The following is a 10,214-nucleotide window of genomic DNA, read 5'->3' as shown; positions in this document are numbered from 1 at the left end:
AACCAAAAAACGCTATGAAGCCTGGGGAGCCCAGAAGGGAATTTATAATAGTGCAGAAATGAGAACATTTCACATTTGGAAATGTTCAGGATTCTTAGCAAATGAAGCAACTGAAAGTTAGCTCTTCCCTCTCCAAAAAGATGTAGGCCCTGGGTGACTGCAGTTCAAGTTGTCTCAGTGTTGCTTTCGGTACCACAGGGCTGAACTAGAATTAAAAGGTAAACCTCATTTTTAAAAACTAAGAGTATTGAAATGCTGAGCATACAGTTTTGCTATTCTATTTTTTAATACACTTCAGTCAAATTAATGTACTAAAAACTGAAAATTGCCTAATGTTCTCAGAATAAAATTTCTTTTCCAACTTTAAGTGTAAATTACTTTTCTAGTCACAGCTTTTCAAATCACTGGGTTTCAGAGTTGAGTAAAAAAATGACTAATATGTGTTCCAATATATAGCTTATATATTATATACAATCACAACTAAAATATGTATATATAGGTGTACACACACAAACACACACACAGAGTTGTGGGTAGGGAGAGGTTGAAAGGCACATAGTTATGGTAGCCCAGATATAACCAAAAATGGGTTAAGTTCCTCTTTGATAGTTACAGTTCTTTAATAAAACTTCTTCTCTATTGGTATTTTCCCACAATGAAGATGACCATTCATGACCTGAACTTCTTTATCATCTAGGCCAGTTTTCCTGGGCCATAATATTTACTGATGCCAATGACGATGCTGTCACAGTCCCTCTCTGGACCAAAGTACTACTGGTTAGCTTCACAGGCAGGTAATGCTTTCACAGCCACTTACTTCAGCTTTCATTCTAATCAGTCCTCAAATATTGTAACACTTGCATTTGTTGATGGCCCTGCCCTTAAAAGAATTATTTTTGCTCACGGTCAGGCAATAGTGTCTAAGTCATTTTACTTCCGTCCCTGCCTTCTTCCTCTCTCGGCACTAACCTCCTATAGCCTAAAAGAAGGCATTTTCCATGTTTCTTGCTTCCTACACACATTTTTTTCCTCCATCCACACAGACTCCCTTTAACATACCAATCAGCTCCCTGAGCTTCAGATACCACTCTCTGGCCAATGAAATGCATCCACTTCTGATTCCATTCTGAGCTCCATCTATTTGGTTAGACACCTTCACCCCACTGACCTGTGGTCTATAAAATACTCTATGCCCAAATCACATTTTTCATTTTGCAGCCCCCAAATCTATATAATGTCTAGACTGTTACCCCTCAAAGCAGGATCACTGGACCAGCAGCAACAGCATCCCCAGGGAACTAGTTAGAAATGCAAATTACCTGCCCTACCCTAAGTCTACTCAATCAGAAATTCTGGGCATGTGGCTGAGTAATCTGTTTTCTCACACCCTCTAGGTGATTCTGAAGCCTACAAAGTTTGAGAGCCAGTGCTTTGGACAGTTGTATTCCTCCTAAAGACATCAACAACCTTCCTTTCCTTTACCATCCAGAATGATTCCTCCTCCCACTGGGCAGTTCTATTATACTTCCATCATCTCTCCCTCTGTATTCAGTTTCTAGGGCCTTCTCCATAGTTTACGCTTCATTATATCCTTCAGACATAACTCTCTCTTTACTGAAAGCTAGCTTGCACTGTTTCCAAATTATTCCTTATAGCCCAGCTATGACATTCAAAGTCTTTCATGGCTCAGATTCTATTTATCTAAGGTCCTCTATTCCATTCCTCTCCACCCAATTTTCCAGTCATGTAGTCCCCAGGATTGGTCACAGTCATTTACACTGTTGCACACAGTCTCCTCTGTCGTCATCCCTCCAACATGTCTTTTTACAACACAAGCTCTCGGACAGCATCGAGCCCCATACATTAGATGCTGCTTTCTCTGTAATTCCACAGGACCCAGTGGACTTAACTAACACAGTTTTGTTTTACCCACCACAACTGTTTACTTGCGCATCTCGCCCACACACAAACTGTGGCCAAAATGGGTTATTACTCATTTTGTTTATCTAGGAACATACATTTTCAGCGAGACACCCATGTAACTTACCCTCCAACTCAGGACACTTCTGAGAGTGAAAGGATAATAATGGCTAATGGGCAGCAAATGTAAACCAAAACAAATAATCACCCAAATAACAGACCACAGGAGCCACACATCCCCATCATCTGAGTCCTGACTACATCTTCAAGCAATTCAGAACTGTACTCCCTCCAAACTCAACAAACTCCAGACATACTGGCTTCAAACCCATTCTTCCACCCCATACTCTTTTTTAAAAAAAATTTTTTTTGAGATGGAGTCTCATTCTGTTGCCTAGGCTGGAGCAAACTCCACTTGCCCAGTGGTGCAAGCTCCACTTACTACAACCTCTGCCTCCTGGCTTCAAGCAATTCTCTTGCCTCAGCCTCCTGAGTAGCTGGGATTACAGACGTCCACACCTGGCTAATTTTTGTATTTTTAGTAGAGATGGTGTTTCACCATCTTGGCCAGGCTGGTCTCAACCTCCTGTCCTCGAGTGATCTGCCTGCCTAGGCCTCCCAAAGTGCTGGTATTGCAAGCATGAGCCACCATGCCTGGCCTCCCATTCTCTTTCATATTACCATGTACAGATGCTCCTCAACTTACCAGGGTTACACCCCACAACAAATCCATTGTAAACTTGAAGAATCGTAAGACAACTTAAGTCCAGATGCTCTCATACATATGACAGGGTTACATATAGATAAACCCATCGAAAAGTCAAAAATCATAAGCTGAATCATGGTAAGTCAGGGACCATCTGTATTGTCTTCAGTGTTTATCTGAAATTATCCTGCTAGCGTCTACATATCCACCTTTCAATGTAGTCCATGTGTACTTGCCTGTGTTATTAAAAACTGTAGTGCAAGATCAGAGAACACAGCTCTGAAGTTAGAACACCTCAGAGTGAATCCTGGCTCTACAATTAAGTGAATGACCTTGGACAAAGACTTTACCTCTCTATACCATACCAGTCTCATCTATAAAGTGGGGATTCCATCAAACTTGCAATAGAGGGTGGTTGTTACAAATAAACAACAAAATACATGTTGAATATTTATTTGGCCTAAAGTAAGGATTCAATATATGTAAACTATTATTGTTGTTGTTATTACCGAAATTCTTAATTTAGCTACTTTTCAGATTGTACATTCATTCTTCAGGAATGAGAATCGAAATTCAAAATACGAACAAAGACAATTATCTAGTTTGAAGCTGAATAATCATGATCATTTTCCTGCATTCAATAGCTACTCAAATCTTGCTGACCAACTTTTTAAATAACTCATTAGAATTGCCACATATTCTGTTTACAGATGGCTCAAGCTCAGAATTTTGCTTTTCATTCATGATGCATTATTTTCTCTTCCTGTTTCTCCAATTTACTATTGTCCGATCTAACATAGTTTATACAGAAATCCAGTCGTATTCCCACGTTATCTCCCATCCCATGCAACCAGCCTAAATCATAAAACAGACTGCTGTTCAACAGTTTCCATTCTCTCTTTACTAGTAATTGTGCACTCCCCAAAAGGCTATTTTAAGCCTTCTCCATCTACTGGTTTGATTACTGACGAAACATATCCTTGCAACAGTTCTTATATTACTTCTTTATATTGCTACCAGATTAAGGAATAGCTCTCCCCCACCCCCAACTAGATTGTGAGAGCAGGAACTTCCACTTCAGGTGTTCTCAGCGTTTTTCATGGGGTCTTAGGGAGGGGAGGATGAAGAGAGGGGCAGGGGCAAGGAGGTGGTAACAGGGCTGATCCCTGACCTCACACAGACCACTGGATGGGAAATGTTTCCACAGAAGTGATAATTACAGCTATTCTTAGGAATTTGCCAAACATTTCCAGAATGTTCAGACCTATGTGGGAGACATAAATGGATGTATTTTAGTTTGTATGAAAAACATTTAATATGTGCCTTCCATAAAATCAGCACCAGGAAAGATGAAGGAAATACTCAATGAATAGGAAACATGAACCCTGCCTTGAAAGGGCACATAGTCAGTGGTTGGAAGCCTTGTTTGGTTTAGAGGACACTTTAGGAAACATGAAAGCTTCTGATTATCAGCCTAGAAAAAAAATGCAGATGCATGCAAAAGTTCGAATTAATTTCATGAAATCTACAAACCCTAGATTTCTCACACCTGGTGATGTGAGAGTTTTATCATTTTTATGCGTGGGGGGAGAAGGAGGATGGGAGATTGAAAACAGCAAAGAAAACAAAAACCAATCTTAAGGCATGTAGCCTGGGAAACAGAACAGTGACCACTTAAGACACCACACTTTCACTGAGTGATAGCTCCATCCCTAATAGTATAAATGGAGCTTCCATTTGAAATACGATATCATGTTCAAGAGCAGAATTTTTCCGGTTACAACTGATCATCACTGGGATAAAATGGCTTTGGAAGGTGGAACTTCACTGCCAGGGTAATCAATTCAGACACTAATCTTCATTTAAGCTCTATTCCTTTCAAACCTATTAGCTTACCTATCAATAAAACCTCTTGGCCTAGTAGTTTCTGAATTAGTCCTACTACGTACACTCTGAACCTAAGTGGCATTAATGACTTCACTAAAGTTGCATTTGAGTATCCAGAGAGTCATTAGTTTACACACAGCTTCTCACCAGTACTGAATGTTTTAATGCATGAGTCCCCAATCCTGGGTCATGGACAGATATCAGTCCATGGCCTGTTAGGAATCAGGCCGCACAGCAGGAGGTGAGTAGCAGGCTGGCAAGCAATCATTACTGCCTGAGCGAGGCCTCCTGTCAGATCAGTGGTGCCATTAGATTCTCACTGGAGCATGAACTCTATTGTGAACTGCCTGCAAGGGATCTGGGTTGCATGCTCCTTAGGAGAATCTCACACGTAATGATTTGAGGTGGAACAGTTTCATCCCAAAACCATCCCCCCACCCAACCCAACTCAACCCCCCCTCCCCCGCCCCAGTCTATGGAATGTCTTCCATATAACCGGTCCCTGGTGCTAAAAAGGTGGGGGACTGCTGTTTAAATGGATCTGTCAACATTTCCTTTAAAAACCTTTATTTTCAGAGGCTTATGAGTCAACTGTAGACAGTCACTCAGGGCTAAAACCTGAGATCAATGGTGTCAGTCTGAGATATATTATAATTCATTTAATTAAAGGAACTTTCTGTGCTTTGCAAGTCTAAACAGATAATCTTAAGAAATGCTAACCTTAAAATATCCTGAGGTCACAGACTAAAAAAATAAGGCTTCCCATAATAATAAAATACAAGAAGGTATACGTTTTGCTTTCGGAACTTTCCATAATGGAACAAATAATCTATCATCCGAGTCCTCCTGACACCTTTGCTATCACATCCAGTAGCCAAATCCTGATGTCTTTGCATCTTTAGGAGCTCTTGAATCTATTTATTTTTTTCTATCTCTACCAGTTCTGGCGGGGGTTGTAATTATTCAGGTGGGACATGTGTTTGCTCCTACCAATACAAGCAAACACATGTCCCACCTAAATAATTACAACCCCCACCAGGACTCCTGCCACCTGTTCTATAGACAAATACATACTTTCGGTAGGCAGCCAGAGTGATCTTTTCAAAACACAAATCCACTCTCCCCTACTTAAAATCCTTCAACGCCTTCTCACTGAACTTAAGTTCTATCCTTAGCATGGTTTACAAGACCCATGTTTTCCTGTGTAGCATCTTTCTACTTCTCTTCTCACTCTCCATGTTACAATATTTATCTCTTAGTTTCTCACTATTTCATCCATGCTACCTCCTGCCTCAGGACCTCTGCACAAATGCTCCTTCTCAAGAATGCTCCCACCCATTTCCAGATTAACTAGTCTTCTTGAAATGTTCAGATTTCACCTCAAAAGTCATCTGAGTAGGCAGCTAGGCAGACATGAGCAGGGCAGGAAAGCCCCTCTTCCCTGCCCCCAACCAGGAATGTCAGGTGGTCATCAAGTGATGATCAGGCAGTTATTAAACTGTCTGAAATATACTTGGTGGCAGCCAACACCATGGAAAGGCAATCTCCCAAAAAATAGAAAACACCTAAAGCTGGTGATCAGCAGGTTCCTGATAAGATCTCAGGAGTTGGGCGAGTGGGCTCCAGCATGTGCCCTAATAGGCAAAATGGCAGCTTTTAACTGGTATATGACCTTCCTCTAGGAAGGCTCAACAGGTAAGAGAAAAATGCCTCAAGTGAGCATGAATACAACTGCAGTGAACCCACTGCATGGGGCCCCTCCCCACTGCTGGCAGGCCTCTGCACTTGCAGACAGACTACCCGAAAGGAAGAATCAGGGGAAAGAAATGCAAACCCTGGAATCAGACCAATGTATAAAACCCTAAGTCGAGGGTCAGATGAGGTATCTGGATTTCTCAAATCACCCACATGCCTTCTTCAATATGTACTTTACTCCCTTCCATTCCAGCTCTAAAGCTTTTTAATAAACTCTCACCCCTGCTCAAAAACTTGCCTCAGTTTCTCACTCTGCCTTATGCCCCTCTAATAAATTATTTCTTACAAGGAGGTAAGAATCGAGTTGCTTCAGATCTGTTTGGATTTGGTATTGCTAACAGGTATTTCCTCAGGTAAGGCTTTTATGACCAGATTCCTCCATTTTCTTGTGCCCTACGGTTTTCACTATGAAAGCATGTAGCAAAATTTTTATCTATATATATGCGGAGGTTTGATTACTGTGTGGTTTTTACAAGATCCATGAGATTAAGGACAAGTATTTTCTTAACAACTAGTACCATGCCTGGTACATAACAGGCACTTAATGTTTAAATAAATCAATATTTAAAATCACACAAGAGAATATATTCGAAAACATGAGGTCATTTTTCACATCATTCACCTCAGAGAAAGGGCAAGAGGTCCAGAGACGGAAGGAAATAAGAAACATGTTTCTTTTGTCTTCACTCCACAGGTGGGCAGACCTCAAGCCAGGAAATAGCACAGATGTGGAAGGACCATCTCAAGTCGTCTAGGCTATAACAGACTTTAGCGTCTGAAATATTCATAGTTCAAGACAAAAAGTGGCACAGGGCAGATGGAGCCACAATTACAAGCTTGCTGGTGTAGAGGCAGAACCCAGACCTGGTAAACTGGATCCTTCAGGCCATTTAAAGGGATCCAAAAAAGTCCATATGTAGATCAGCATTAAAGAGAAGCAGACATTTCACAATGGGTGGAATATTTGCAATAATCACCTAAGTAAAAGAACCACAAGGGGGAGGAGAAACTCAGGAGTCAGAATCCTCCCTACAGGATTTGTCCTTCTAGCACTGTATCTTAAAAGCTTCCTAGGTTAGTCTTCATTAAAGGGAAACAATAATCCCTTATTTATGCTCTCATTACTCATAAACTACACTTTAAATTGCTTACATTACTGTTTACCTGGGAAGCCAATAAAATGGTCTTTCTTGCTCTTCTGATATGCAAGCATTCTTCTTAATGTTAATTATGTTGTCTTTAAAATCTAGCTTTTGTCTTTGATAAATGATAGAAATTACACTGGATCCACTGAGAAACTTTATTAAGTACACTGAAACAAAAAAAAATCAAGATATCATCACCATATAGTATTGAAATGGGCATATGGCCCACCCTTCATGTGCACTAATAAAACATTCCACGAGTTGGCAAGTGATGCTGCCGTTCCACCACCTCTTTCAAAGACCATCTGAACGGCGGGACATTCTGAACCTAGTTTTGCCAGTTTTTCGTCAGTTTCTCTCCCAGGAAATAGGGGGTTAAACATTTCCAGCTGCATGTAAAAAGCCATCCGATGACTTAAAACAAATATCCTCCATTGCAATTTTCAGTTATCCTGTCAATAAGTCATATCGAGAGGAAAATCATAAAAAGGTCGGCATCACTCCATGAGCTAAGAAGCTTAAAACCGCAAACGTACTGAAAAGGAAAACTGATACTTTTCATTATCATCCATTCAGATTACTTAGATGGGAATCCATCCCAGATATTACAAAGGGATTCCACTGCTGTAGACTTCAAATACTGAAACTTACCGATTACATCTAATCTCATGATACAGGCAAAGAGCTGATAATGGGATCTCCTCCTAGGATTCTTACTCTTGAAAGGACGCCACAAGCCTTTCTGCCCAACTTCCTGACGCTAACTTCCCAGAAGGAAAGTTGATAAACATGACATAGAAGCAATGCTTATCACATTTGCAAAAAGCACTTGACAACAGAGAGTGACTGGATTCCTCCTGCAGCTTCGCCATCTCGCGGTCGTGAGCCCCTCACGCCCTCTCCTACCCCCCCAAGCCTAGGGACGAGGAAGCAGCGGGCACCACGGTGCATCCAGGGGAAAGCAGGTCATGGTGCGGGCGAGGCCGCTGCGCGCCGCCAGCTGCCGGATCACTGAAGCCGCAGTGGCCGCGGCCACTTCCCCGCGCGGCGCGGCTCCGGGTAACTAATGTTCCGCGGCGCCTGACTAAACCCTCCAAATCCAAGGAATGTCAGCGCTCACACTCGCGCCCTGGGCGGCAGACAAATGCGTCCCTGAGGAGCCGCCGCCAGCTCCGCGCCGCCGCTCCCCTCGGCGTCGGCCTGAGGTAGCCCGCAGCAGCCGGCGCGGGGCGGCCGGGCGCCGACACAAGTTAGTTTTCCGGCCGGAGCAGCCCTGCCGCAGCCCGGGAAGAGGAACTGCTCCTCTCCCCCCGACAGCGCCCCAGCGCCGCCAGAGCAGGGGCTTCCCCAGACGCGGAGTCGGGGACGGGGAACTGGGGGCGGCCGCCGGGGCGGGGACGCCCCTCCGCCATCTCCCGCCAACCGCCCCTCCCTCGCCCAGGGACGCGAGGGGGACGCGCGGTCCGGGCGAGGCCTCGGTGGCTCCTCGCGCCCCGGCTCCCCGCCGCCGGAGTTGAGGGGGAGGCGCGCTCTCCGTAAGAGCCGGAGGCGGGGCGCCATCGCCCTCCCACTCCCGGGCGGGCGGGCCGGGGGAGCCCGGTGCTGCGAACACCCCCAGACGGGAGGCGGCGGGAGGGAAGGCTGGAATGAGGGGCCTGGTACACAGGACCGGCGGTGGCAGCAGCGGCATCTCGCCTCCTTCAGGCCTGTACGCGCCACAGGCCGCAGCCTGGACCAACCTCGCGTCCCCCGGCTGCGAGCGTGGCGGTCCCGGCCCCCAAGAGTGGGACGCCGGGCAGCCGCGGCCCCCAGGACCCGGCTCTCCGCCCGCTCCGCCCGCAGTCCCGGCACGGAGAGCGATCACCCGAGACGCTGCCGCTGCAGCGCGAGTGTCGGCGGCGGAGCCCGGGGCGGGGAAGAGCCGAGGAAGGGGCGGCGAGGGGGCGGGCCGGCGGCGGCCAGGGGGACGGGGTGCGCCGCGCTCGGTGCCCCCTCGGCCCGCGCTTCGCCAGCACCACCTGCGGAGCCGTGGTGCCCACGCTGTGCCGCAACCCCGCCGCCCCCCGCTCCCGCCACACGCGGGCAAACAAAACAAGTTGCAGGTCGCTGCCGCCGGAGGGGGCCGGGCGGTTCACTCACCCTCATCCTGCTCAGCGGGTTCGGCTCGTCCGGCCGCGGGGTCAGGGAAGACCAGAGGACTACTAGCCCCAGGAAGCTTCCCACCACTAGCAAACTGCGTAAGATGAACCCAATCTTCAGCCTCATCTTCCTCCGGCGGCGAGAGACTCACAGCCCGGCGCAGCCGCCGCCACCGCTCTCCCCTCCCTCCTTCCCCCTCCTCCGGCTCTCCTCCTCCTCCTCTTCCCCCCACCCCTACCGCTACGGCTGCCGCCCTCTCCGCTGCCTGCCCTTTCCAGCTCCAGATCCGGAACTCCCCTCGTCTCTACCTTCCCCCGGGTTCTTCCCTCCGCCCCTCCCGCGGCCCCCTCTCCTCCGGCGGCCACCGCAGAGCTCCGACCGACCCGGGCGCCTAGCTCTTCCAGGCAGCCTTCCTTTCTACCTGCCCCCTTCCAGATCCGCAGTCTCTGCTCTCCGCGCGAGCCCCCTTCACAGCCCCCCTGCTACCTTGCAACTAACTTGCACTTTCCCCAGGTCTGGTCCTTAGCCTTTGCCCTGCAGCTCAGCTCCTTAAAGCCTTCAGATTCCCAAACTTTTATTGCAATTATGGACCATAACTCCGTCTCTAACGTCCGTGCCCTCCGGGAACCCCTGACCCGCCACCCCCTCCGGCGGACTTAGAG

General features: G+C 46.6%; 1 protein-coding gene across 3 annotated transcripts in view; it reads right to left on the bottom strand.

The window, feature by feature from the left end:
* GALNT7 (polypeptide N-acetylgalactosaminyltransferase 7) overlaps window positions 1-9,991 on the bottom strand; it is a 160,806-nt gene extending 150,815 nt beyond the window's left edge. For all 3 annotated transcript variants that reach the window (XM_017498518.2, XM_037727878.1, XM_017498516.2), the window contains exon 1: window positions 9,553-9,991. In XM_017498518.2, the coding sequence (XP_017354007.1) occupies window positions 9,553-9,678 (126 nt within the window). In that variant the 5' untranslated portion in view covers window positions 9,679-9,991. The remainder of the gene's footprint in view (window positions 1-9,552) is intronic.
* Window positions 9,992-10,214: the final 223 nt, after the last annotated feature.

Source organism: Cebus imitator, unplaced genomic scaffold (assembly GCF_001604975.1).
Source record: "Cebus imitator isolate Cc_AM_T3 unplaced genomic scaffold, Cebus_imitator-1.0 Scaffold243, whole genome shotgun sequence".
NCBI lineage: Eukaryota > Metazoa > Chordata > Mammalia > Primates > Cebidae > Cebus > Cebus imitator.
This window is presented reverse-complemented; position numbering and strand designations above follow the sequence as displayed.